At 38.5% G+C, this 27,988-nt stretch overlaps 4 protein-coding genes across 7 annotated transcripts; 2 read left to right on the plus strand and 2 right to left on the minus strand.

Annotated features, from left to right (window-relative positions):
* Window positions 1–1,675: 1,675 nt before the first annotated feature.
* LOC5520373 lies at window positions 1,676–7,703 on the plus strand. 3 transcript variants are annotated; one of them, XM_032365313.2, is made up of 9 exons: window positions 1,681–2,014; window positions 2,138–2,199; window positions 2,667–2,720; window positions 3,476–3,567; window positions 3,852–3,953; window positions 4,392–4,498; window positions 5,283–5,391; window positions 5,725–5,815; window positions 6,425–7,703. In XM_032365313.2, the coding sequence occupies exons 1-9, from the start codon at window positions 1,777–1,779 to the stop codon at window positions 6,737–6,739; spliced, it is 1,170 nt and encodes a 389-aa protein (XP_032221204.1). In that variant the 5' UTR covers window positions 1,681–1,776; the 3' UTR covers window positions 6,740–7,703. The 3 variants fall into 3 exon arrangements, with proteins under 3 accessions (XP_048580470.1, XP_032221205.1, XP_032221204.1); XM_048724513.1 differs by lacking the exon at window positions 5,725–5,815 and having other exon boundaries at window positions 1,676–2,014; XM_032365314.2 differs by lacking the exon at window positions 3,852–3,953 and having other exon boundaries at window positions 1,680–2,014.
* On the minus strand, window positions 6,987–11,975 carry LOC5520445. The gene is made up of 2 exons (XM_048724497.1): window positions 8,228–11,975; window positions 6,987–7,750 (listed from the first exon to the last, which is right to left on the minus strand). Exons 1-2 carry the CDS (start codon window positions 11,929–11,931, stop codon window positions 7,696–7,698), a joined length of 3,759 nt encoding a protein of 1,252 aa, XP_048580454.1. The 5' UTR covers window positions 11,932–11,975; the 3' UTR covers window positions 6,987–7,695.
* A 6,833-nt stretch (window positions 11,976–18,808) lies between these two features.
* LOC5520372 (tRNA wybutosine-synthesizing protein 2 homolog) lies at window positions 18,809–20,550 on the minus strand. Its single transcript, XM_001640150.3, has 3 exons — window positions 20,396–20,550; window positions 19,516–20,287; window positions 18,809–19,263 (listed from the first exon to the last, which is right to left on the minus strand). Exons 1-3 carry the CDS (start codon window positions 20,509–20,511, stop codon window positions 18,880–18,882), a joined length of 1,272 nt encoding a protein of 423 aa, XP_001640200.3. The 5' UTR covers window positions 20,512–20,550; the 3' UTR covers window positions 18,809–18,879.
* Window positions 20,551–20,815: 265 nt separating this feature from the next.
* Window positions 20,816–27,854, plus strand: LOC5520371 (leucine-rich repeat-containing protein 40). 2 transcript variants are annotated; one of them, XM_032365310.2, is made up of 16 exons: window positions 20,816–21,213; window positions 21,689–21,762; window positions 21,866–21,995; window positions 22,214–22,334; window positions 22,703–22,750; window positions 22,854–22,945; window positions 23,029–23,132; window positions 23,586–23,654; window positions 23,761–23,851; window positions 24,002–24,047; window positions 24,125–24,248; window positions 24,325–24,432; window positions 25,630–25,740; window positions 25,926–26,003; window positions 26,393–26,462; window positions 27,324–27,854. In XM_032365310.2, the coding sequence occupies exons 1-16, from the start codon at window positions 20,896–20,898 to the stop codon at window positions 27,543–27,545; spliced, it is 1,806 nt and encodes a 601-aa protein (XP_032221201.2). In that variant the 5' UTR covers window positions 20,816–20,895; the 3' UTR covers window positions 27,546–27,854. The 2 variants fall into 2 exon arrangements, with proteins under 2 accessions (XP_032221201.2, XP_032221202.2); XM_032365311.2 differs by having other exon boundaries at window positions 27,328–27,491.
* Window positions 27,855–27,988: the final 134 nt, after the last annotated feature.

Raw genomic sequence — 27,988 nt, forward strand, 5'->3', positions numbered from 1 at the left:
CAAACTTACTGAACAGCTTAGCATTGGCGAGCTCAGGCAGGATATCATCAATTGTCGGGAGAGGGTATATTTCCCTCTGAAGAGCTTCATTCAAGACTCTTGGGTCAAGACAGATCCTGAGCTGGTCATTCTTCTTCTTCTGTATAGAGATCTGTGAGCACCATTGAGTTGGCTCAGTTACAGGCTTCAGGACTCCAAGCTTGACAAGGTTGTCTAACTCTTTCTCAAGTGCAGGTTTAACACTGATAGGTACTCGTCGTGGTGGACTTTGAGTAGGCACGGCATTGCCATCAACCTTGAGATTTACTTTTCCTGAGAAACATCCTACAGCAGTGTCATCAAATACAGCTTTGTATTCAGTCACTAATTCTGTGAATCCATCAGCGACTACATGGACCTGCTTGAAGTTAATCATAGTTGACTGTGATGAGCTTCATCTGTTCCGCTGCTTTTCTGCTAAGCAAGGGTGTTAAATCCTCTTTCACAACTTCAAACATGACATTATACTTCTTCTTCGTAATCAGATTTATAGTGATAATCTGACACTTTCCCACTGGTTTAAGAGTAGCTTTGTTGTACATGCTCAGTGTATTTTTCGATTCTTGGAGCTGAGTGTTTTGCGGCACATATTTCTGATTTATAACATTGACTGTGGCACCGCAATCAACCTGGAATTTGACTCTCCGTCCATCTTTTAGACACATCTCAGCATATAAGGGACCACTAGAGACAGAGTTAATTGATTCAGATATGACTGGGCATACCATTTCAGCAGAGGAATCGGAGTCAGATCCGTCACCAACAGTATGGGCTTGTTTCTTGCCACCCAATCTTGGACAGCAACTCAAGAAATGGTTGGGAGCCTTGCGATTATTGCATCTCTTCCCCCAAGCTTTGCAGAATTCCTTCTTTAGAGTGTGAGAATAGCCACAAAATTTGTATTTAGCAGCTTGGCGAGGATTCGTGCCTCCAGGTTTACCATTACCGGCTGGCTTGTTCCTTTGACCATGTGAAGCTCCTTTTGTTTTTTGCTTGTTTATATTCAATCGGTGTACCTCCTCTTCCTTTCCAGAAATAATATTCAGTTGATCAGACGTTTTCTCATAACTGTGACAAATGTCAAGTGCTTTCTGTAGAGTGAGTTTTCCTTCTTGCAGCAGACGCTTTCTGGTATGATCATCTTTCACACCAAGTACCACTCTATCCCTCAGTAAGGAAGTTTTCAAGCACTCACAGAAATTGCAAGTCTCGGCCAATGTCTTCAGTCTTGCAACATAGCTGTCAATACTCTCATCAGGTTTCTGGACTCGAGTGTTGAACTTGTACCTCTCGTAGGTCTCGTTGGTTTCACCAAGTATGTGAGCATCAAGTTTGGTTAGGATATCTTTAGCAGTGTCAGTTTCTGCAGGGTCACAGCCATTGTAGATTTGTAAAGCTTCTATTCCCATGGTAGAGATCAAGAAGAGATTTCTTGAATTGAGGCGAGTGTGAATCGGCGTTAGAGACGATACAATAATGCTGCCACAGCTGTTTCCATATTTTCCAACTTTCAACTCCATTTGACCCCTTAAAATACAGGCATCCCTATATCAGGGCGAAATTAAAAAAATACCTCTCCATCTTCCCTCCGTCCCAACTTCCCCGCCCGGGCCTTAGTTCTCGAAGAAACCCAATTCATGCACCTCTCCCCTCCCCCAACAGTCACCGATTGTCTTTCGTTTCAAGGAAACGCTCAAGTTGATTAGAAGTCTTTCCAGCTTCTTTCATGCCTTTGCGATGGCGTTCCTGCGAAAGAAAACCCTTTATTGCATCTCAAACGATGATATGGACGAAGAATTCCGTTTGGCTTTTAGTGTAACCTGTATTGTGACTGCAAGTTTATCTTCGTATGGGGCACTCGTCCAACTTAAAAGTTGGTACAGACAGCTCAAAGACTACCAATCTAGGCGACTTCCGTCGTCCAACCCTCCTGTGGTTTTCTCGCTAGCCTTGGCAGATCTCTTTGCCTGCATAGGTACGTTTTGTTATACCTTTTAAAGCTGTTCGGTGGCTAATTTACAGGTTGTACTTGCGAAATACTCCGTCTGTAGTAGAAAAGGCTAACCTTTACTAATCATAGAATTCACTGTATGTTTAGGAGTGATAGCAATGGCAGGATTGTTCCTTTGGATGGAGCCCCCTAACAGGGATTCAATCAAAGTATGTACTCTTGTATTTCAGTATTTGCTAATCAAGTTCGTTTGCATTGCTATCTCCCCACCAATACCTCTTTCACCAACGCACAACCCCGTCCCTTTCCATTCCTACTCAACAAGAAATAGGCAAACTTATGAGAGGTCTTGATGGGATTATACTCTGAGGAGTGAACCTGGATTCTGTCAGGTTTTTAGGATTTTCTTGGAGAGGAGTATGCTGTTATTTTGGTTAGCAAAGAATAGGTGGGGTGTGTGCATAACCCTATTTACCCGAGGTTTACATTTATTCCTGGTATGCATTGTTTACTGTTGGTCATCACCTCTGGCCACTTCATGGTACCCCCCCACCAACATGCACAAAGCCAAGATTTGCTGAGGGGGGGAGGGGAGGTATAAAAATTTAATATTTGACCATCGTTCACAATTAAGATAGACAGCTTGATGGATAGTGGATCTTTTTATTCTTTATAGAATGTTGATATACCAGCTAAAGCATGGTACTGGAAGATAGGAGTGCCAACTGAGGTACTGCTTTTAATAAATATCCTAGGTACTGTCTAGTATCTTATGCTTATTTGTATATATCAACATTGAACTGTTTCCTTATTACCGACACTCATTTGCCATGCATATATGTGGGTTAGAAAGGGCACATTTTATCATCTTTATCAAGCCCTCCCCCACCTATTACAACTAGCAAGCTCAGAATGAACAGGAGGTCAAAAGGAAACTCCACAAACATATAAAGAATATAGTTATGTATTCTCATAGTCATTTTAGACTAATTTTACAATTAGTGATACTAACTAGTTCAATAAGTGAAATGGGAGACTCAACTGTAACTTTGTTTATTGTGTTGATACAGCTCCTGTGAAAATTCAGAAACAAAAATGCTTGCAATGCTGATTTATTGGCAAAGACTGAAAATTCTTGTTACTGTCAAGTGTGATACTACCCTGGCTAGTGTAATACATGTTATTTCTGATTTGAATCAGTTTTTGTTAACAACTCCTGTTACAACATTGTCCCTTTCAATCAAGTATTCTTTTGAAAGCGATGATATTATATTTAATGAATCATCTCATTGCACCTGGTCTCATAGGCATTTAAAAAAAAACTCAAAATTTTGGAAGCAGCGCATCTAGTGTAAGGTGTTTTCTCAATTTGGCTTCTAATTGAAAGTAAATGGCCTGGCAAATAGTGTCAGATTCTGATAGATTCTTTTCTCTTCCTTTGCTTTACTGCTTTAATGAATTATTTATATTTATTGATTCCAACAGGCATTCACCATGTTTTCCTATGTAGCTTCCTACTTCTGGACGCTGGCTTACTCTATAGACATCTGTTTGCAAGTTTATGGCAAAGATAAATGGTGAGTACAGTATTTCCACTTTGACCAGCAGGTAGCATAACTGGGAGGGATTTGGGGGCTTCATGGGAGGAGAAATTAAATAATGCTTAAAGAAGCCTTGTTTAAATTTAGTTTTATTGCTTCTTTAAGTTTTATTCTTTTAATGTATGAAGCAGACACATGCTGTGCACCTTAGCCAGCGACTGATCCAGGAGAAGTGTGGTTTTATTTATGAAATTTAAATCAAAGTCTTCCAATATATGTACATGTATATGTCTTTTATATGTACATGTCTTTCTTGCTAGCATCAATATGTGGACATACTCTGTGATTTGCTGGCTCTCTCCCCTTTGGCTGGTCATTTGGGGTGAATATGGATTCCTGGAAAACACCATTAACCCACGATAGTAAGAAAAAAAACTGCATGTGCTAGACTGAAGTTCTGGGGGAAATGGAAGGGGGGGGGGGGGGGGTGGAGGGAGAGGAAGACAAACCAGACAGTCATACTTCTTTCCAGGTTAAAGCTCTGACATTACATTTCTGCATGTTTTATGCTAGGGGTTTCTGTTTATCTACAAGTCAGCGGCACAAATTATAAGAAGGAAAGATGGGTTGCCATGGATGCTCAGCACCATTGTAATACTCTTAATAAGAGATAGGGTGGTTAATTAATGGTAGAGATAGTTTGTTCCATATACTGTTTGATCTGTTGATAAAAGATTGATAGAAAATTATTTTGTTCCATGCACTATTTATTATGGACTGCTAGTCTAGTTTCTAGTGGATTGTGCACTTTGATACTTGATTGATCGGTTTATTATTATTATTCATTTTCTATCGTTCAGTTGTTCGTATGGGGAAAAAGGTCTTCTCCACTACATGGTGTGCTTTGGACCACTCCTTATTGTTACAGTGCTACTACCTATAGTCTACTTTATTGCCTTCAGAAAAAGTAAGTTGTAGACAGAGGGCATATGGGAGTATTCATCAATGACTGAGGGTTTTGTTTTATAAAATATATGAGCAAGGAAGTCGAATGAGCAATATTTTCAATATAGTGATATACGGCCTTCTAATAGACCAATTGGTGGAAGGAGGTATCCACCAAAGTCACTAAAAGGCTCCATTCAATAATTTTCATGAACGGCCAATTGTATCGGGAGGCACCATCTTGTAAAGGCACCCAGGTCCATACCCAAGATTTTTTTTGGGGTGGTGCGAAATCTGAAAAAGTGGGTCTAATTTTTTTGGGGGGAGTAGGTGATGAAAGCACCCCCCTTCCCTGAGTACGGGCCTTGCACCAGTGTTTCAGCATTACTTTTTATTAGGCACTAAATAACTTAACTTCTTTTTATTAGGCACTAAATAACTTTATTATTTTATGCACTAATTAGCTCAACTTGTCCAAACAGGCTGTTGTTACTTCAGGGTTATAAGACAAAAATAAATAAAATGAAATTCATTAAAGCGGCTGACCCGTTTGTCATGCTACAATACAACCCCAATACGGTGGTCATGCTACAAAATCGATTGTTCGATTTACATGTCCAATTGAAAGCAACCGATTGATTTGATCCGACTGTATTCAATGACGAGAAAAATGAATTGCGATTTCAAGCCACAACCAAATGGTGTGGTAGCACATTATGTTTTTAGATTTTGCTCAATAACCAAATGAAATTGCATCGAATCGTTTCATTGCATTATGACTCACCTGTTATCGTTCTATTTTACAGTACAACGCAACATACGCGGAGCGTTCGCAACCTACACTAACGCCGAAAGACAGATTCTCACAGCTGTTAAGTGGAAATTCTCCTTTATCATTCTCGTTTTCATGTTTTGGTAAGTGGAAAGTGCGAATGGATGTTTAGTTTAGAGGAAAAATCGGAAAAGGCGGGTCACATGTAAAACAACACTCATGCGTACATGTGACAGGGCGTTTACATAGTAAACAGTAGATAATTTAGGTATCCATGGTTTGTTTATGGTAAAACCCTTTCCATCAGAATCACCTCTCCTTATGGTCACTAAGTGAACAGGACCTTTTGCAATCACAGGTTGTTCGCAGGTGCTGATGAGGTAGCCAGGTATAGGGCGTGTTTCACTTTAAGATAAACCCGATTATCATGGTAATGCTATTTCATGGTTGTTAATAAGTCTTGTCTTTATTTCAAGTTGGCTGCTAAATGTAGGGGATGGTATTCATGATGGTTTCAATACGGAAAATGATGACTTTGGCGTGCACAAGAATTTGTGGATTGTCGAGGTGTGCATTAAAACCCATGCCTAATGAATATAGCTTTTTCTTAGAAATTATGAGTTGTCAGGGGAAGAAAAAAAAGGGGGGATTGTGGAGTAAGTAAAGAATATGTAATGCTGTCCGGTGTCGTTGTAGCTTTTTTTCTTGGAATTTGTCTTAGTGTGTCTTATTTAAAAAAAAAAAAAAAAAAAAAAAAAAAAAAAAAAAAAAAAACTGGAATCCTGACACTCCCAAAAAAGGAATTTCCGAATTCACTGGAGATCCGGCCAGCAGGCTATCGAAATACAAAAAAATGTGGGTCCCTTGAAAAATTAAGGGTAAAAAATATATATATAAAAAGGTATGTTATTATAGTTATTCTAGAAATATGATATGAACCAATCAAAACTATTTCTTCCCTGAATCAATAAACAATGTGTGTGATTGTCATTAAACATGCCAAAAATAAATAAAAGGTATGTGTAAATCTCGGTAACTTGTATATTTCCTAAATCAATCGCTGTTCTTTCTTTACAAAGTTATGTACAGCCTGAACATCAAATCCGTTGTACTGGTCGAAATGTGATGCAGACTTATGACCCATCATTAAATGGGTGTGTTTTTGTGCTTTTGCAGGCGGTGGTAAATCCGTTACAAGGCTTCTTCAACTGTATTGTGTATGGCCATGGAAGAGAGATGCTATGCTGCTACAGACAGAACCACGTGGAAGAGTCTCAATGCCTTCCATGGAATGCCAACACACGAACATCTGACACCAGTGAGAGTTTCCTCGTGAACAGCCAAGATATCTTGGAATACAGTAAATCTGCGTGTGTAAGACCACTGTTGGGCGGTGAACAGAGACGTAGTTATGGATACATGGGCAATGCCTCACCAATGGCAAACATAGACTTTGTGCCCAAATTATTGGGAGAACCGCGAAGGACATAGCAACTTTAAGAGTTGTGGCAATGAATGTGTGAATATGCTTACCAAGCTTGTTCTTCTGATTTTTGATGCCCTGTGCAGTTTTTAGGTGGCGAAGGCGGTCTTAAAACCTCCAAAGAATAGTATTAATCTGTCTCTTTATGCATGAAAGAGCCAAGTTTGTGTCGCACCTGGTCACAGCTCAGTAGGTGTTTGTTATTACACCCACATCATTTGATTTTAGAGAAACCCATGGTTTTACTTTCTGAAGTCAGTTTGTTTCCATTTTATTCAGAATGTATACATATTTTATTAAAAAAAATACATTTAAGTCAAAACAGCAATTTAACAGCAATTTAGTTACAATCATGTATTTTCATTAAGAGAGCTATGTAATGTACATAGGTAACCCTATATTGTGTATTCTCACGCGCAGCTGTTCTTTCTGAGAGCGTTGCGTGATCGACTATATGCAGGAGACTATATATTGTGAGTAAGCATAGGGGCGGATCTAGCTTTTTGCTAAAGGGGGGGTTTGGCTCAGTAACAAAGGGGGGAGAGTGTAATTTATATGGTTACATATGGCTTTCTAACAGCCCAAAAGGGGGGGGGGGGTTAAACCCCCTAAACCCTCCCCCTAGATCCGCTACTGATACATGCCTTATAACCTCATCTATGTATAGAAAATCCCTATAAAAATTATTTGATTTTGAAAGATTGGTTATTAGCTATTCTTAGTTTAATGGGACTATTTTTTAGCACAAGGAAAATAAGTACAACATCTTTAAAAAAATATATTCCTTTTCTTTGTTTTACTGAAAACTACAAAATCGTTAAAAATTGTAGGTATGACACTGATAAATTGTTTCTATGTCCCCTTGTCTCTATGTTCACTGGCTTCTTGGCAGGTTACACACAGTAATAACACTAGTTTATCATCTGTTTAAAAATGTACAATTATGTGTACTCATAAAGACAAACTAAGCTACTTTAGATTCTTTGCAATCACCCATCACTTGTGAAGCATACTCTGACCTGGAGTGAAGAAAGGAACCCAATTCAGTGGTCGACAAGTGAATTGTGTTCCTCTCATTTTCCCTATGAATGGGATGCAGAATTCCATACAACCAAGTGCAATACATAACCATACCAATGACTAAATACTGTAGCAATACAACTCTGTTATATGCAAGTGCCTGAAAGGGTACATACAGTATATTGATTGGGAGCATGACATTCCAAATGTTGATCTAGAATTTTTTAAAGGGTGGTTTAATTATAAAACTATACCTAAGCCCGAATGACCCTTCATTGTCTGCTCCTAAGCATACACTGATAAACAAACAGAAATAACCCAGGATCCGCCATGAGATTTTATTTATAGCCATGAAAAATCACATTTAGAGGTAGAAAAGGGGTATGCTTCGGACTTCCACCACCACTTCCTTTCCGCTTTATATTTAGATCCAGGAACTAGTAAACAACTGACTTCCCTGGAGTCATGGTACTTACATATGGCCTTCAATATTATCCCTCCCAATTGTAGCGTCAGTCTCACTAAAGTTCTCAAGTGATCTTCTTCTTTGCAGTCTTACTCTCAAAATTGCACGAATTTTATCCTTGCGATGATATCCCACATAAATAGCAATGTACACCAGATAAACAAGGGGTACATAGGCTAGCACTTTGATGATGGTCACATAGATTTCTGATTGATCTTTGTTAACCTGGGTAAGGGCTGAGCTCAAGATAGTGATGAGGCTTAGGTTGGTAAGGAGAGTAGCATCAAGCTTATTTATCCACTTGTTTTCCTCCTTATATGGCTTCAGATAGACAAACACAACCAAAATTATCATGCACGACGCTTGCAGGATAAGGCTTTTGGTAGGCCCTGGCTGGACATAGGTGGCAATTGATAGCAGAAAAAGTCTACAGACAAAATAGAAGGCAGAACACCAGCGGTATTCATCCTTGAAGCATCCCTGGTAGGAATCATAGATAGGCTTTACTTGGTTGAGGTTGAAAAAGGGTCGGCAGCACTTTGTGAAGAAAGGAGTGAACATCAGTGTCAATGGAAATGGGATGACCACAACAGCTAGGAAGAAGATAGCAATAAGGGAATATGCAATATGCTTGCCCTGGAAGAATTCAACCTCTCCATCTTGGTACAGAACAGTTCTGTTTCCAATTCTTGCAGGGAATAGGATTTTGAGAGAAATGCTTGTGATGTTGGTATAGCACAGTACAAACAAGGTACAAAAAGCTCTGAATGGGGCCTTCACATGCTTACTGTAACAGCAATCAGGCTTTTTTTGCACACATTTGGATAAAATGACAACACTGACCAGCACCCAGGTGGGTAACAAGTACATGATGACCAGTTTATCAGCATCATCAATTCCTTTCAATAGACATGTCCCTTCTTGCTGAAATTTAAGCTGTGTGTTAGCAAGTCCAATTATAAACTGCATAAATGAATCAAGGGAGAAGCCTTCATTGAGCAGAAGTGTCAGTACTTGATATGAGTACAACCAGGCATTCAGGTATCCAGTAAAGAAATCCAGGTTGATAGCCATGATTGCCATAACAATCAAAAACAGTACAATCGCATAGGGAATAAGGGTCAGCAGATATAAATCACTACATGAATCCGAACAATGTTCACCTCCAATCAGAACAGTATAACCAGTTTTACATTTACCACACAACAAGCTGCTGATATTTCGATATCCTTTGCACATTGTACTGGTATTATAGAGGTAGGCTATTTCCTCAGTCCCATAAGATTTATACCCTTCTGTGCAATAATTCTCGGGGCATAAGTGGGTCGTGAATGTTTTTCCTACCATTCCAGCCCAGTACCCTTTCTTGATGAAAACCTCTTTTCCATCATCACTGCAATTATGTATGCCATCATTTTCTGAATTGGAGCATACACAATTGAAACCTTTTTGCTTGAATCCTGGGAAACATTTTTGCAGCATCAGCCCTTTAATAGTCTTAAATACTAGTGTTCCACTCACTGTCCTGAGCTCAACTGAAAAACTGCTTCCAACATATCCTGTTATCCTGAGATTTTCCACCATATCATGAGATAAAAACAAAGAGGAGCCAGTTTTAAGCTTAACCTCTGGATCTGTATCTCCTATGACATCGATATGAACAATTCCATAGACCTGATTCATTTTCTCATCAATCAACTTCACAGTTGCATTAAAGAATTGTGAGGGTGCAACAATCCAGTCATTCCTGTTGTAAACTATGTCAATTGGTTCTGTAGCTACTTCATCCTTTATTTCAATTCTCTGGCCATACTTATCCAAATACCTTATAATATTCCACTCTAATGCACTGTTGTTAGCCCTTAATTCTCCAGTGCGCCGACAGTCTCTCAATGATGATGCAAACACTGCCTTTCCTAAGGGATTAGTGTCTTTGACAGTAAAACCGTTGCCTTGAAATGTTATGTTAACATTCCAGTCATCATAGTCAATTTCCTCATCTTCATAAGTGAAAAAGCACTTGTGTGTTTTAAATCCTGTAGCATTAAAGCTAACAAAAGGTGGTCCCTGGCTGGAAACAAACAATGCCCCTCCCTTCTCCTCACATCTGTTTTCAAGGAACAAAATACTTGAGCCACTTTTGAATTCAACTTTGGCAGTAGAGTACAATGCTAAGGCTCCTCCACGATAACCCACATTTTGGACAAATTCAACATGACCAGAGACCTCCAGGGTAGAGGCATCAAGTAAAACTGCTGTTCCAGTATTGTTATTAATGAACACTTTATTTTTTAGTTGGAGAGGGACTTCATCTACATATATTGTCCCCTGACCAACAAGGACATTGTTCTTCAGCATAACAACTAAGTTGTTTGCTATAGTACAATTATCCAGAATCAGTTTGTAAGGGACAGCAGGGCCAATTTCATCCTCATTAAGGTTTGCCAGGAAGGCACCAATAGCGGCCCCTACAGTTCCACGATTCCTAGCAAGAATAGAACCCTTTATAAGGACTATACCATCTTTATCACCATTTTGAAGATAGGTGGATCCAAACATCACCAGTCCACCACCCCATGTAGCATTGTTCTCAATAATCTCGCTGTCAACAATGTAGTATTGGTTAGGAACCAAGTTTGGATTTTCCTCTACAATAGTGCTCATCCTCAAAGCACCACCTGCAGTCAGTGCCATATTTTTCTCAAAGATGCTATTGGATATTTTGACTGTGTTGTTTTGGCATTGTTTTTGAAATTCCACAAGCATTCCACCACCCCATACTGCTTTATTTCCTGTGAACAAACATGAATCTACAAGAACAGAGTTATTCCCAGATGTCCCTGTTGCAAATATTGCCAGGCCTCCACCTCGGCTGAAGGGGATGGATGGGACGTCATTCACTTCAAAATCAGGCAAAGGGGCTTCATTGCTTAAAAAGGTACAGTCTCTTATTGTGTATAGACTGTTTCCTTTGACAAATTTCTGGACTTCATCTGTGCTTATCTTGAAAGTGCTATAATTAGCTTTTCCAATAAGTAGGAAAAGTCCCCCTCCAGACTTCGCATATTCCCCTGTTGGACTAATTGGTGAGGTGCTGCTATTATCTTGTTGCAAAGGAACATTTTGTGTAAAATTGACATTAATAAACCCAACATTTCCGGCAATAGAGTACCCAGTAAAACCAACTCCCGGAGTGCTTTTGATTTCCACCTCTTTAACTAAAAGGTTTTTGCAGTAAAGAATGAAGACTGCAGTCATAAATTTAGGGTTGTCAACAATCCAGTCCTTCTTGGACACACTGCTAGCGTGCCAGTCCCCACAGTTAGTTAGAGTAAACCCTTGTAAGATAATATCCTCGGCAACGAAGAATGATAAACTTGTGTTTGATCTTGGACAGTTGATTGTCACATCTCCATCTCCAGATAGTGCAAATTTGTTAACTCGAAGAAAGCTAACACTGGACGTTAGATTGTAAGAGCCAGATTCGAGAACCAAGCGTGTGGAGTTACTTCCGCCTTGTTCTACTTGACGAAATGCGAAGTCGAGCGACTTACACGGCTTGATACTTGTACCACAGTCGGCTGCCATACTCCCGTTTAAAGCTGATACATAGATAGTTCTTTTCCACACTCCATGCGCAGTTTGGCAGTGGCAGAAAAGCAAAACTACCGCGAGTAGTGTCTGCATTTTACCTGACGAGATTCCACAGCGCATGCAACAATGAACTAACGAAGGGGTGCAGCTCTTCCAAGAAATTATTAATATTTAACATATTTGTAAATGATTAACGAATGACTGAAAAGCCTAAACCGTCACAGGTAGCCCAAGTGTAGTAAACTTTATGTACTATACGGCTTACTGTATAAGGGCATCGATGGGTATAATTCCGAGACCCGCGTTTCAGAATCCGAGCCCGAGACTTTTGTCCAATTTCGGAATCCTAGCCCGAGACTTTTGTCAAATTTCGGAATCCTAGCTCGAGACTTTTGTCCAATTTCGGAATCCTAGCCCGAGACTCTTGTCAAATTTCGGAATCCTAGCCCGAGATTCTTGTCAAATTTTAGAATCCTAGCCCGAGACTCTTGTCAAATTTCGGAATACGCGGAATACAAGCCCGAGCTTTTCGCTGTTTTCGGGTAACTTGCTCAATGTATATGTCATAAAACAACGAGACTTCGAGACTTGCGTAAAAAACGCCGAGATTCTGAGACTTTGCGAAGTTTTTGAAGACTTTTGAAATTTCGAGCTACCCATCGGGGGTTTTTATACCTCAAAATTTATAAGAAATCCTCAATGAAATTATCTGAAACTCACCGTGTGGTTAGTCCGTGGTGTCCCTGATACTCATGGGAAGTTTGAAAATCTACCTTCAATCCACCCACTTTGTTCAAACAAAAGTAGCGTAAAATGGAAGACCGAAGCGAAGGAGTTCGTAAAAATAATTCACAAACACAACAACAAAATATGTGGCGAGCAGTCGCACTGATGTGGCCAAGAAATTAGTCAACAATAAACTTTATGATGTAACTAACCTCATATAGTTCCTTTTGTACAAATATACTTTGATACATTGTTTTACAAGAAAGCCGTGTTACATGGCAAGTACAGAACATATAGTACAGAACTGTAGTTACATTAAATTAACAAATAAAAATATTTTTATAATATTTTATAAAATCATATGGATTAATACAAATGTTTTTTTATAGTACTATATAAGGGGAGGGGGAGAGCACAGTCAATTACCAATCAATCAATTAGTTGGTCTAATTGGTAGATCTCACAAATAGGTGTTAGTTGTTTTGTGTTAAGATCTGGATGCTGAGCGCGAAAATTACAATTTAGGTCACCCATAATGAAAATATCTCTATTATTCTTATCAATTTTCGCAAGAAGGTCCTCAAATTTATTGTAAAAATGAGAATCAGAGTTGCGAGGAACAAAGTTTGTTGACGAATGGCACTGTATATGCTGCAAGTACCTCATAAAATCGCGCATTTTAGGTAAAAAAAAGCTCATTCTTTAGGTATTAAGGACGTACAATGTCAATAACCTACTAAATATGAAATTTTGTCTCGATTTTAAATTTATTTCTTCCAAATCTGCGATTAATCGCAATATCGGGTATTTTGACGTTGGCTAAATAAAAAGAGGTAGAGATGGATTTAATAAGGGGGCTTTGTAAGTGTCTGTCAACTAGACACCAAAGACCAATAAGATGCTTTAGATATGCCTACTTAATCAAAGTTATTAGGTTGTGATTCTTTTCTAGAGAATATTAGAGATTTGGATGTTCTGCAGAAGAAACATCTATAGAAACTCTGTCGCGCAAATAGCGCAAAATGGCACAGGAATTGTCACAAATTTGCGGTATTAATGCTCGAAAGCGCTTTTAAAAAAGCTGACCAGCAGAGGCACTACGAAAAAAAAACAGTGCTTATTGCTCCCTACGTGTGCATCATAGTGATGAGGTTGAACGCATCGCATGCTTTTAACAGGAGAGCAAACAACCTCCAACGAATTGCCTCACCAATAGAGGACTATGTTATTATCCTAAAGATGTCTTAATGATGACCTCAGGGATGGAAAGGGCCGTGGAACATAAGAAAAGGAAAGGTCTCCAGGAAGCGAGAAAGGATGATAAAAAAGTATAGAGCTTTTGTCAGGCTTATAGAATATATTAACAGAATATATAAGTGGAGGGCTGTTGAAAATGGTACGTTCCTTTTTCTGATGTCCGAGCTCCACCATGTACGTACAGGAGACACGCTTGGGAGATTTTGGGAATGAAAAATCCTTTAACCGTTTTCTACTAAAGGACAGACTTTTCGAAGGTGCGGATCAGTGATCGGCGGACCGTTATTGTAATAAAGGGGAGAAAGTTATTCTGAAACAAACTGAAAGAGACTTTTCAGAATGATGCGCGTACGCTAGCATGTACCCAGAGTCCGCGGGGATTTCTTTTCCAAACAGGATTTTTTCCTTCTCAGGGACGTTTTCTTCGAGGTGCCGAAGAAACGACGGTGCTATAAACAAGTGTTCAAAAACTCTAGTGTTGACGATACTAGCGACAACAAGAGAGGACACGTTTAGCCCAAAGCCTGACGTAAGCCAGAATTATTCTATTATTCTAACGATCAGAAGGTTTTGAGCGCTATATCTCTGTAGACGCCAGCCACCGCTGCCGATCGATATTAGTTCGATGAAAATATAAATCATGGAACGCTATTAGCTAGGGTTTTCGGCTTCATACGACCGAGTGGTTGGAAGTCAAGGGCGTCTGCCGGCTCCCCCGCTTTGGCCCATAACTAGCATGGGGTAGAGCGAGGCTCTCGCCTCGGAAACAATTGTGAAACTTTGATTTTTAAATAACATAGGGCCGTAACGAAAAGATAAACAAATGATCCGAGTTGTCATGGTATAATTTATCAACGCACAATAGGCTATGAAAAATCTCCCTCATCGGTAGCATATTTTTTCCTGCTGACGGGCCTATCAATTACAGCCGCGCTGGTTAAATTAAAGCTTATAGCCCTTAATATAATACTTAGAGAACTCATTGAAAGAAAATTTCTGGGAAAAATTCATGTGCACCACATTTGTGCTTATTTAATGAATAAAAATCAGTCATATTTGCATGTTAGCAAAAGCGATGTAAATAAAGCCGCGTGGAGCCTGGGTTCCAGTAAGTTTTCCTTCTTCTTCAAATGTAGCTTTTTATAGCTATTTATATGTTTCTTGGCTCGGAATTCGATAGAATACAGCAGAAATAATAGAAATCGTTTTCAAATATGTGTATTTTGATCTTTTCTGTGTCTTGAAAAGGTATGAAAATCTTACCACAGGGTACCCGCAACACCAGATTTCTAAAAAAAATAATTGCTCTTTATTTATGGATCCGCAAATGGTACCGGTGGGCACCGGTCTCAATATTGATAACAATCCTCTAGGCTATATTTATACCAATTTTGGTGCTTTTGTCCACTCTGTATAGATTGAGCTTTTTTTGTGCGCTAAGCGACCCGACTATAGGGGTCCCAGGGCCCTCTCCCTTTCCTGTCATTTGGGTCGGCAGGAAATGGCCCTGGGATTGGCCACTGCGTTCTACGTGTTAATTGGTCTGCGGCTAAAAGGCTAATTTATAAAATTTTGCAGCGCAAACTTCAAAATAAACATCGAAAAAGTGTTTTGCACAACAGAATAAAGAGAATTGCTTGGGATTTGCTTTCTACAACAACAACGCCAAAAAGGGTGATTGAAAAAAAAAAATTCAAAAACTCGTTGTGACGCTATTCTCTTGCCCGCGCGAGTAAAAACGAAACCTGAAAAATATTTTGCCTCAAAATCTTTCAAATTTCAGGCGCGTCCTTGTTTAACTTTAAATTCAAAGATGAAAAATCGTAGCAATTCTTAGCTATCCTAAATCGAGTGAAAACGGCCGGTACTTCCGACTTTGCCGCCATCTTATTTTGATAAGATGGATACTTATTTTTTACACCCAGAAATCCTAGGTGTAAAAGGAGTCACGTGACCAGCCGATCCCAGGGCCATTTTCCATCAACCCAAATGACAGGAAAGGGAGAGGGCCCTGGGAACGGGGTCGGGGGAAGGGGGGAAGGGGGGGGGGGGGGTGTGAAAGCGCAGATATAGCATATCAGATTTGGCGAGTCTTCAATTCCCTAGTATCAGGCATATACTTCAAAGGGATAGATAGATAGATAGATAGATAGATAGATAGATAGATAGATAGATAGATAGATAGATAGATAGATAGATAGATAGATAGATAGGTTTATTAAAAAACTTTGCAACCCGAAGGTTGAATTACGTTATGTTACAATAGTCAAATAATTAAAAATTCTAAAAATCTAAAATATGAATCTAAAATTTCAGGCTTGATCATTATGTTACAATAGTCAAGTACTTAAAAATTCTAAAAATCTAAAATATGAATCTAAAATTTCAGGCTTGATCAAATCTATACTGCGTTGATTTAAAAACCTAGTCGTAAAATTTAGTGGAGGCATTGAGCACTAAAAAACTTTTTGCAAAACGTTGCGTGTTGGCTTTGATGGCAAAGACCCGCCTCTCCCTAATGTTAATTCTAGAGTTCTGCTGAGGGAGCAGCCTATGTAGTTTGTGGTTTGGATTGGCCATGATATCGCTAAAGAGTTTGTTTGTTTGTTGCAACCTCACGTCTTTCATGTAGTGTTGTGATATTAGAGACAAGTAATGCCTGTGCATAAGAGTCGTCTGGAAATATTATTCTAAGCGCACGCTTCTGACATGACTCCAAATCTGCTGCTAAGTAATTGGTCAAACTATTATGAAATAGCGCGCATGCGTACTCTGTACATGGTCTAATGCAAGTTAGATAAAATAGAATGAGCTCCTTTGGCTTTACGTGTGCGCGCTTAAGCTGGCGTAGAAAGTAAAAACGCTTATTTACCTTTTTGATAACTTCATCTACATGGGCGTTTCACTTTAGGTCACTCGAAAAGGTTACGCCTAAGATCTTAGCTTGTGAAACGCATTCCAGCTCAGTATTGTTAACCATTATTGGGTCGAATACGGGCGAAGATCGCGCAGGAGATTCGGATCTCTTTGCATTTAGCTTCGTTTAACTCGAACTTATCTGAGGCTACCTGATTGCCTAAGTCGTCCACCAGGTGTTGTAGATTGCTGCTGGTCTGGCCCTTGTGGATTGCTTCTTTGATGGTGGTGTCGTCTGTATATTTCCACAAGTCCACCTCAGTAATGGATAAGTCATTTATCATTATCGTGAACAGCCACGGACCCAGCTTCGTTCCTTGTGGGACACCAGATGGGATGGTGCCCCACTCTGAATAACAATCTTGGCAGAGTTTGACGCGCTGTCTCCGTGACGTGAGGAAGTCAACGATCCAGGCTGTTATAGTACTAGGTAGGTCGTACGTCATCAGCTTTCGCACAAGGATGTGATGATCTATCAGATCAAAGGCCTTGCGGAAATCAAACAGGATGGTCCTGGCTGTAGCCCCGTTTCCGTCCGTCGCACTTAGCCAAAGATGATGCATGCTAATAAGCGCGTGAGTCGTTTTCGACCCCGGTACAGTCCCGAAATGATTTACATCGATCTTTTTCAGGACGGCAGGCTTGAGGTGCTGCTCGATTACGTAATCTTCTGCGAGCTTAGACAGCACAGGCGTCAGAGAAATTGGCCGGAGATGTTTGTTTATGTCAAGGACGGGTTTCTGCTTGGGGACTGGGGCGATGTCTGCATCTTTCCACGACTGAGGCAGCCTTGCCTCTTTAAAGGAGCAGTTAAGAACGTCGGTAACTGGCTCCGCTAGCAAGTCGGCGTTTTCCTTGAGAATCCAGCCTGGCATCCCGTCAGGTCCGCAAGCTTTGGAGGGGAACAATAAAAAGCCCTGACACTGGCTAGAAAGACTGCTTTTTTGCAGTCAAGGGGAAGGCAGGCAGAACCTTCCTCCCCATATAAGAACCCCAACACTACCAATTTATTCCCTTTTCTATACCTCAAAGACTTCAATAGCACATTTTGTAAATCTTTTTTAAGTGTATGGGATTGCATAGGATGTTATTTCGCAAAGTTTTGTTTTAAAGTTACGTGTTTTCATTTTTACAAAAAATTGTACATCAATCAAAAGACAGCTTGATGACTGTAAGTAGGATATTTTGGTTGAAATTTATGAAGATGAACAGAAAAATCCATTTCCTGCTCCTTTACACGGCTGCATTGAATCAATCATGGGAGTTTTAGAAAAACATCAACAGAGGTGTGGAAAGCCCTCCTTTACTCTCATTGTCCTTGAAGGAACTACTGCTTGCCGTCTGCAGGCGCGGCGTTAGGGGCTGATTACATGATGAATTCCAGCCAGGGCTGAGTTTTCATTAGCCGCTGACCGACACTAGGTCGGCATGTTGAATTGTCTCAAACTCTTTGACTTTATTCATTTTGAACAGCTTTTTGTGTCTATTATTTAGCAAATCGTACTGCATTGTATCCTGTAGGTGTATCCTGTAGGTGTATCCTGTAGGTGTATCCTGTAGGTGTATCCTGTAGGTGTATCCTGTAGGTCAGTTACATCGTTGTACAGTAAGTCACTGTTGACAACCAAGGAGTTTTCTTCAGTCCAAAAGCCAAATGAAACATTTCCAGGTCCAAGGAACCCAGAGTAAGCCTCAAAACAATTTTGAAACAAGGCTGGGTGACAAAAATGTTCCATATTTGAGAGTATGAGGCCTTTCATTAGAAAAGTTATTTCTCACTCGGTGTAGCCTGAACAAGGAATTATCCCATTGGATCAACCTCAGCATGCAAACATCCATAAGCACTGCATTAATTATGCTCCAATAGACTTGGTGTTTTAGGGCAATCTCCTGTTGTCAAAAAGCTGTACTTTTTAAGCAAATTACTGTTGTCAGGAACACCCTGTCACTGGAAAGGCCTGTACATTGTGGAAAACTTCAGGTTGGTACTTCATTTAGCCAGTGATATATTGTGTCACTGTGCTCCATGTTATCCCCCTATATGTATTCCCCTGTATTTCCCTATTCTAAACACTAAAACAAAAGTTCCAAAGACAGATTTAGTGTCATTTCCTGCATTTCTTATATTATACCTTATTTATGTCCTTCTTAGATATATAATTATTACTTTTAGTTAGTACAAACAGGCCTGCATTCTAAGTCCAGTACTAAGTGGTCAATGTGTGGTGCATATGATTTCACATGCTCTATATGCTGAGCATCAACTGTCCAATTGAAGATAGCCAAATGCTCATGTTGTAATAATATCTTTATCTTGCTAGCTACTGTATTACTCCAATCCAACCATGCTTTCCTTATTCTCTTGTTGCATGTGGGAGGAAATGGTAAACCATCCAAATGTGAGTTCTTGCTATCAGCTGAAGATATGTTGCCATGAATGTGAAGCCAGCCTCCAACATCACTCCGCAGCGAACGGCAGGCTACAGGCCAAGCAAACTCACTAGATGGAATCAACCCCAGGTTTACATGGTCTGCAATCCCTTTGTATGGAAACTGTGATTACAAAAAAAAATAAATGCAATACTGAGCATTACCAAAAAAAATAGCTGAGAAGTGATACCTTCCTCTCAAAAAGGGAGGTGGGGTGTCTTGTTGCCCTCCTTCCTGAACCATATAAAAAGATGTATTATTGAAGGTTGTTCTTTATAAATGCAATTAATAAATAGTGAAAAACATTTAAAAAAAATTATGAATAACATGAAAACAAAGATCTGGTTAATCATGTTGATTGTTAGGAAGAGTTACCTTTCTGTTGTCTCCAAAATGTACCTCACACTTCTCATTAACTTTATTTTGAACAAGGTTTCTTCTAAGGGCTTCAACAGCATGAGGATTCCATTCGCAAGCATGAACAAAAGCAGCATTAGCATGGACAAGAAAGGGCAGTACAAAGTACCCTATCCCAGCAAAAAGATCGACAATCACTTGACCGAAGCAGTCCATTTTGGCAACCCTCATCTTCTCAGTGATATTTCCAGATGAAAACATGCACTTTGTTACATCAAACATGTATGTTATCCCATTGTCTATGTGGGAAACCCAACTGTTTGTGCCTACAAGTAAAGTGACTCTAGGACTGCGGAAATTGTTATTCTCTACACAGGATGCCTTTGCAAGTCTTTTTGTCCCCAGAGCGCTAGCCACGGAGACCCAGAATCCACTACCAAGCGCCGAAAGCCAAACATCAGATATAAAACAATTCTCAGGGATAATGATAAGATCGCCATGTTGTTCCCAGCGATAGGGAATATCCTTCTCCAGCTCTTTGCTCCAATCTACACCAGCCACTACCAGGAGAGCTTTTAGTTTTGATAGCATGAGTTTTCTAGGAGAAAGTTTTTCATCTGGAAATCGAGAATGGTCGAATTGCATCATTCTTGCTGATGTTTCACCCAAAAGGCTTTGTAAGGACTTCAAAGAATTGTTTACATTGTTAATTGGAATAGCTATTTCATCATTTTCCAATTTTAATATCTTTCTTTTCTTGTTATAAAAACCTGCCTCTTCTAAAGCAAGTCTACAAAGAAAAAAAATCAAAAAAGACCAGTCAATATTTCGGAGATTACTGCAAATAACTACGTCTTAAACAGTATCTAAGCACCTTTTCGAGTAAAAGACAACTTACTTTATCTTTTTAGCATTCCTTGACTTAGTGATAATACATAAAACATCGTTTTCGGTGAAGTTCTGATTCCCAGCAAGACAATCCATGTTTGTCTCGGATCTGACAAAAGACTCCATGTTTTGATGGGTTTCCTGTGTGGCTAAAGTATCCGGATATTTGGGTTACCTGTGGAAATGCTTAGAGATAGTTATACTGGCAACATATATATATATATATATATATATATATATATATATATATATATATATATATATATATATATATATATATATATATATATACATGCATACCCCATACATTTTAGAATTTAAACCTTTTAATATTAATGCGAAACAAATAAGCCTTAAGACTTATTTAGAACAAAAAAAAAATGCTGAATAACAGAATTCAATTATAATATTGGGCTTCCTGTGCTATTAGCACCAGTCTCACTCTTACGTAATGGGACGAAACGGAAACGAACGTAAAAAAAATCAAAATCCCGTAAATTTCTCACTAAAATGAAGAGAAGACCCTTAAATTCAGGATTTGTAGGGAGACAGTCTGCACAAGAGGAGAAGGGCTCAATCTCGGACGCTGTACTGAAACAAGGTCGTAAGAGCGGGCAGTTGAATCTGTCAAACAGAGGGCTCACTGAGGTGCCTGAAAAAGTATGGAGAATAAACCTCGACGTACCAGAGGAAGCGAAAAGTGTGTCGTTAGACTGTGAGGATAGATGGTGGGACCAAGTGGATCTCACAAAACTTATTCTAGCGTCAAACAGCTTGACTGAGATATCTGGAGACGTCTTCAACTTGCCGGCTCTTGTTTTACTAGATGTAAGTTCCGTTGGTTTTGTTCAATTGATGGCAGAAGTGTTGGGTAAACATGGATACTGGTCCTGCTGTCAAATGCCTTGCGCTGATCTGACCGTGTGGCATTGCCAATTATTTGATACTCATGTCAGTCACCAGGGTAGCATTTGATTAAATATGAATTGTATGACCATTTTCCCTTGCTCAGCAAAAAAAAAAAAAAAAAAAAAATGGCTTGATGAATGCATAAGGCATTTCTAGGAGTTTTTACTGCCTTTCCATGTTTAGCTTGCATATATCAAGCCCAAAGGGTTGAGGAAGAATAAAGATGAAGACGAGGGGTGCATGGTAGGGAAAGGGAAAGATGAGAGAGGCGATCCCTTGTTTTTTTGTATAAAAGTTCATTCATTGAAAGAAAAACTAGTGTAAAACAAAGTGTAGTACTGAATAATTTTTAACTTATAAAGATGGTTTGTGATTTTTAGTGTTCCTTCAACAGATTCATGACAATAGCCTCACAACACTACCTGAAGAGATAGGCAGCCTAAGCTGTCTGCAAAAATTAAATCTTGGGTACTGTGCAGTATCTGATTTTTTAAATTTCTTTTTTGTTGTTGTTATATTTCTTTCATAATAGTTGTGTCTTGATTTTACTTGTTTGTTTTCTTCTGATTAGCCATAACAAGATCTCATCACTACCAATGTCAATGGCACAGCTTGAAAGTTTGTGTTCTTTAAAGCTGGAGCATAATTCCTTTAAGAGCCTTGAATGTTGGCTTGGAAGTCTAAGGAATCTGGAAGAATTGGTATGGTACTAGCTTTTATTGCTATTTATTTTATTGCTATTTATTTATTGTTATTTATTTAAGTGCTACCATACCAATCTGGAAGAATTGGTATGGTACTAGCTTTTATTGCTATTTATTTTATTGCTATTCATTTATTGTTATTTATTTAAGTGCTATTTTGAGTAGCCATTGTTTTAACCATTTTTTAAAAAAGCTTATTGTTTCATGTTGGTCAGGATGTCTCTTATAATATGGTTTCAAGCTTACCATCTCTGGCTGGTTTGAAGCATCTAAGGACATTGAATCTGTCCAATAATGCTTTAGAGACGCTACCTCCAGAATTTGACCATCTTCAAGGTATGAATAATATTAGAGTAATAAGTACATAGTACGAAATATGATGTATATGTTGTGGTTTGAAATGCTTCTTGGTTTGAAATTGTTAAAACCAGTTTGAAAAAAATTCAAACCATGCCACATTTGTTGTGGTTTGAAATGCTTCTTGGTTTGAAATTGTTAAAACCAGTTAGAAAAAAATTCAAACCATGCCACATTTGAAACCACAACATATATCAGAATGGCTTTTTGATTTGTTGTCTGGTAATTGATAAAACATTATAAACAAGCCACTGCAAGTAGCACAAACAAAAATAAAGTAATAATGTACAGCACATATAGACTGAGGCATGGTAACCTCTCATACTGTAGCAATTTGTTATTTGCAGCCTTGGATGATTTGAATATAAGCAGCAACAAAATTTGTAACTTTCCAGGTAAGTTATATGTAACTGTGGTAGAGTACTATCTCATTCAAGCTTAGTATTTTATCAAATAGAACTCAGTTATAAAAAAATGTTTTTGTTTTAATTTGTAAAGAGTTAAAGAACATGAAAAGTCTTCGAAGATTAGACTGTCGTCAAAATCATCTGACCAGTGTGCCATCTGTTGGGCAGTGCCCCTCTCTCAAGGTATATACTGCATGAGCAATGTGATATGGAAAATATAAATTTGATAACTTACTAATGATGATGTGTTTTCATTAATATATTAGGAACTTTACCTGGCTTATAACAAAATAGCGGAATTGGATAGCAAAGTATTTGCTGGTTACTCTGGTCTTACAGTACTTGACCTGCATGACAACTTACTAACAAGGTGATTATTTAAGTCCAGGTTTATATCCATCAGAGGATAGTGGTATGCAAATTGTCACAAGGCTCTTGAAAGGAACAAATACATAGCTCTGTAAAAGTGCCAAAGCTGCTGCAAAGCTTTTTTGGCACAAGCTGAGCTCATAAGCCATTGTAAAAACACAAAATCACTAACCATTAACCTTAGAGATATTTCTCTGTCTGCTCAACCCAGTTCTCTCTTGACATATCAAGCCTGGAAGTTTATCCTCTAGCTACTCTATGGTTGCAGTGATGTTTTCATTAGACTATCTAACTTACATTCTTATCATCAAAGTCTTAGAAGGAAACTTTATCCTAGAACTAAAAAGAATACTTTTGAACTTATACAGTATAATCAGGATGCAAACATTGCCTGAATATGTTTTCCCTCTCTTAGATGGACTTATTTTCTGTTTTTTACACTCCTATTTATTAGCATCCCTGAGGATATCATTATTTTACGAGACTTAGAGAGGTTGGATCTAACAAACAATGATATTTCAGGGTAAGTACTCTATCTTCCTTTTTTGTAGTCATACATCGATTTGAATTTAATCAGATTGAGGCAAAATCTGAAGACGTTAAAATTTTTAAATGTTTTAATTCTATAGCTTGCCATACAAAATAGGAAATATGTCAAATTTGAAGTCCCTGGTGTTAAATGGAAACCCCTTGCGGGAGTTACGAAGAGACATTGTAATGGTAAGTACGACTTTACCCTGGCTCTAAAAAAAGACATATTGTATGTTACCTTTGATGTATCATATTAAAGGCTTCTACCATTTTAGAGTTATTTCATATTACATGTATCCCTCTCAAAATTATAACAATTGTTTTATTCTTTTTTATTAGCGTGGTACTCAAGCAATCATGAAGCATCTAAAAAGCAGAATTCCTGGTACTCAATTTACCATACCGTTTGTGATACTATAGTATAAACCTGCCCATTGACTAAAGTTCTGCTTTTCTCAAAAGATGATGATGGTGCAACAGATCAGCCAGATGCATCAGTTGCTCCCCTTCCTTCTGTATCAATGGGTTCCTCAGGTGCCGTTGTTGATATGCACACTCTTGGTCACACAAAAACATTGAATTACAGGTATCATGCTTGACTGCTTTAGTTTATGTTAAACAAATTGCTTTGGAATAATGTTTTTTATATTGCATTTGATCAGTGGTAAGAAGTCAGCAAGCATTCCAGTTGAGGTGCTGGAGGCTGCTGTGACATCAGAGGTCAAAACTGTAGACTTCAGTAAAAACATGTTGACAGATCTACCTGAAAGGTAAATAATTATCATCACTTGCTACCATTGTTTTAAATTATACCACTGCTATCACTCTAATCTCCACTATCCTCCATCCACCTTCTATGTAATACAAATGATTAACAATTAACCACAGTGAATAATTTATTTTATCTCTATCATACCACCATCACAACCAAAATGTCTAGGACATTTTGTTTTATATGTTTGTCATTACCCTTTAGGGTGTTGGGACATTTCTCTGAGGGCTGTTGCTAGGCAAACTTCAGGAATTTATAAATCTACCAAATATAGGTGAAATTGTATTTAGGCATGTCATCATTGTTTATGAATCTCTAAATTTTGATGACTTCATCAGGCGATAACCTCATCACATGACATCACAACAGAAAAATTCTATAATCTTAGCTGTTGAAGTATCTGCAATGATAAATGTAGCTTTATAACATTATTCGGGAAGGTGCCTGCATTTTCAATTCTTCCAAATAATAAAATTTTCGCACAATTTTTATTTTTCCACTCTTATTTGAATTACTTCTTCAATTTTTAAAATATCAGGAAATCGATAAGTAGTTTTGTAGAGGGCAACTAGGTGAACATTCTCTGCCTAAAAACATCCTGGAGCATCCGTTCTTCACAAAGATTATAGGGTTTTAATCAAAAACCAGAAGTAGAATTATCTACGCATGGGCAATTGAATATTGTTATAAAGCCTGGTTACTAATGCGAATGTTTAGATACAATATTGATATCAAAATATTGCCTTTTCTCTTTTCTTGCTCAAATCCGCACTTCAAGTGGCTAAGAAGGTGCCCTAGGTAAAAAAATCATGCTTACCCATTTTTATTTTACAAATAAAAAAAAATTATATTTACTGTTTATTAGGTTTTTCTCACCAGTTTCGGGCGTTTGTGTTTGAAAAATGTAGCGCAATTAAATTGTTGTCCCGCCAATTTTTTTTCCCGCCTGAAAGTGTCAAGTTTGCAGATAATCGTGCGCAACAACCGAATGGCCATGTAATGAGAAATGTCCCAACACTATTGGACTTGGCTTCATCAGAACTGTAGATTGTACAAGTATTTGAAGGGACTTTTAAAAAAAAGCCTATAGGTGTTACAGCACTTATAAGCCATAAACACCACTGCCATTATCACTACTCTATATCTAATATCATGTATCAAGTTTGTCATATTTGTATAATCCTCTCGTTTTTAGAATCACAGCCTTGAGTTCCTCAGTCAGTGATCTCAACCTTGGGTTTAATAAAATCACCTCACTCCCATCAGGAATTTGCTCCTTTACGCAGCTTGAGTTTCTTGACCTAAGGTAGGTATTGTAACAATTAAAAAAAAAGTGGGCAGTTTGCTATTGCATATGGGGTTTCAACACTGCTGGTTCAACACTGTAAGATGGAAATACCAAGGATGTATTTATGTTGCTTTTTTCCATTACTAGTTGGATACTGCATAATAATTAAAGTTATTATATTTTGCTTATGTCTTATCCTGAAGGAACAATCAGCTGTCCTCTCTTCCTGATGGTTTTGCATCCTTGAGATCTCTCAGAGAAATCATCATTTCTTATAACAGGTATTTAAACAATCATGGTGTGTTTTGGGTTTGTGTGTATTAAGAAACTGTTTGTGCCAAGAAAACTTTGCCTATCAGATGGTATGGAAACTTCTTTCAAAGTTATCTGCATATGACTGGTTGTGTATTTCTGGTTGTCTGTATATGACAGGTTATGAATTTTTCTGGTTGTCAATATATGATTTATTATGTATTTCTGGTTGTATGTATATGACTGGTTATGTATTGTTGGTTGACGTCATATGGCTGGTTATGTGTTTCTGCTTGTTTGTATATGAATGCTTATGTATTCCTGGTTGTATGTATATGATTAGTTATGTTATGCTTGTTGATTGTATATGAATGGTTATGTATTGCTGGCAATTTGTATAGGACTGGTTATTTTTCAGGTTCTCATGCTTACCACCAGTGCTCTACTCAATGATTTCACTCAGAACTCTTCTTGCTTGTGACAACCAGGTTGGTACATGTCATGCCACTGTATATGAGTCATTAGGATTATTTGCTCTACTCAATGACTATACTCAGAACTTTTCTTGCTAGTGACAACCAGGTTGGTATAATGTCATACCACTGTATATGAGTCATAACCATATTAGGGGCACACTAATTATTTCCCCATCAGGAGGAGGAGTGAAATTAGGATTCCAAAAAAGGTGGGCTGTGTTCCTTATCCATGCCAAGGTTCTGTATACACCTATCTCAAATAAGCTTGCACTCAAGAGTCCATGTGTTGTGAACCCACAGTGGCTCATGATAAATAGGCACATAAACAAGAATGTGACAACTTTTCAAACCTGGCCATTTTTTATTATTTATGTCTATTTAATACCTATGAAGCCAGGCCCGTACCCAGGGGGGAGGGGGGTTTGCAAAAAGTGGACGGCCAAAAGTCCACTTTCAGTTTTCAATAGACATGCTTTTTGTAGACACAATTATAAAGCATAAGCTAGATTACTCTGGTTTGTCATTAATCTATAAGTCAGACTTTTTTGTAGCCAAATCTGACAATAAACGTCCGGTGGAGATACTGCAATGGCATAAGAAAAATCCCTTTTTATTCTTTTGGGGTTAGTCAGATTTTTATCAGAAAACTAACTCCCCCCCCTTCCCCCTGGAAAAATTAGGTCCACTTTTTCAGATTTCACACCCCCCAAGAAAAATCCTGGGTATCGGCCTGGAAGCATTGCTGGCTATGACACAACCCGAGTGCAACCTTAGAAATGAAATAGGTGTATTTAACAATAACAGGATCCCTAGATGATTTTTAAGTGTTTGCATTGCCAAAGTCTTGACTAAGCTTTGCTGTATTGTTCTTAGATAGCCGTCATCGATGTAGATGGCTTACTGCGCATGTCAGTTCTAGAGACACTTGATCTTCAAAACAACAATATATCACAAGTCCCCCCTGAGCTAGGCAATGTCAGGGGACTGAAGGCTCTTCAGCTTGGAGGGAACCCCTTCAGGACTCCACGGGCTGCCATTCTAGCCAAAGGAACTCAAGCGCTGTTAGAGTACTTACGTGACAGGATTCCAAGATAGTTTGCTTGATTTCGTGTTTGAATTATCTGTTAGATTGGACAAAGATACTGAGCTTGAATCTGGTTCTTTGTGTCATATTTCTTCTTGTATATGTAAGGGTAAGAATATATGATGTTCTGGTCCAAACAAATCTGGGTTGTTCAACTATAATTTTCACAATTTTCACGTGATGTCCCATAAGAACCCTGCATCCTGGAAAAAACAATCACAAATCTATTAATATATCATGGCTTCTTATTTTTTCTCCTATTATAATTTATGCCATTTGTAAATTTACAAAGCAAAGTAAAACAATCAATCTGTACAGGCTACAAGTTTATCATTTATGCACTCAACATTTGGATTGAACTTTTTTTCTCTTAGCTCTCTTCATCTTTTAGGCGATACACTTATTTAGTGGAGGTGCTTATTTGGGGAGGCGCTTATTCAAGCAGTGAACTTAT

This window comes from Nematostella vectensis, chromosome 1 (assembly GCF_932526225.1).
Source record: "Nematostella vectensis chromosome 1, jaNemVect1.1, whole genome shotgun sequence".
NCBI lineage: Eukaryota > Metazoa > Cnidaria > Anthozoa > Actiniaria > Edwardsiidae > Nematostella > Nematostella vectensis.

Coding starts and splice junctions, on each gene's coding strand:
- LOC5520373 (XM_032365313.2), top strand. CDS start 1,777: ATGGCGTTCCTGCGAAAGAAAACCCTTTATTGCATCTCAAACGATGAT. Junction 2,200..2,666: donor CTAACAGGGATTCAATCAAA/GTATGTACTCTT, acceptor TATTCTTTATAG/AATGTTGATATACCAGCTAA. Junction 5,392..5,724: donor ATTCTCGTTTTCATGTTTTG/GTAAGTGGAAAG, acceptor CTTTATTTCAAG/TTGGCTGCTAAATGTAGGGG.
- LOC5520445 (XM_048724497.1), bottom strand. CDS start 11,931: ATGCGCTGTGGAATCTCGTCAGGTAAAATGCAGACACTACTCGCGGTA. Junction 7,751..8,227: donor GATAATATTGAAGGCCATAT/GTAAGTACCATG, acceptor TCTTCACTCCAG/GTCAGAGTATGCTTCACAAG.
- LOC5520372 (XM_001640150.3), bottom strand. CDS start 20,511: ATGGAGTCTTTTGTCAGATCCGAGACAAACATGGATTGTCTTGCTGGG. Junction 20,288..20,395: donor AGGAATGCTAAAAAGATAAA/GTAAGTTGTCTT, acceptor TTTTCTTTGTAG/ACTTGCTTTAGAAGAGGCAG. Junction 19,264..19,515: donor ATTTTGGAGACAACAGAAAG/GTAACTCTTCCT, acceptor TTGTAATCACAG/TTTCCATACAAAGGGATTGC.
- LOC5520371 (XM_032365310.2), top strand. CDS start 20,896: ATGAAGAGAAGACCCTTAAATTCAGGATTTGTAGGGAGACAGTCTGCA. Junction 21,214..21,688: donor CGGCTCTTGTTTTACTAGAT/GTAAGTTCCGTT, acceptor TTCCTTCAACAG/ATTCATGACAATAGCCTCAC. Junction 22,751..22,853: donor CAAAATTTGTAACTTTCCAG/GTAAGTTATATG, acceptor TAATTTGTAAAG/AGTTAAAGAACATGAAAAGT.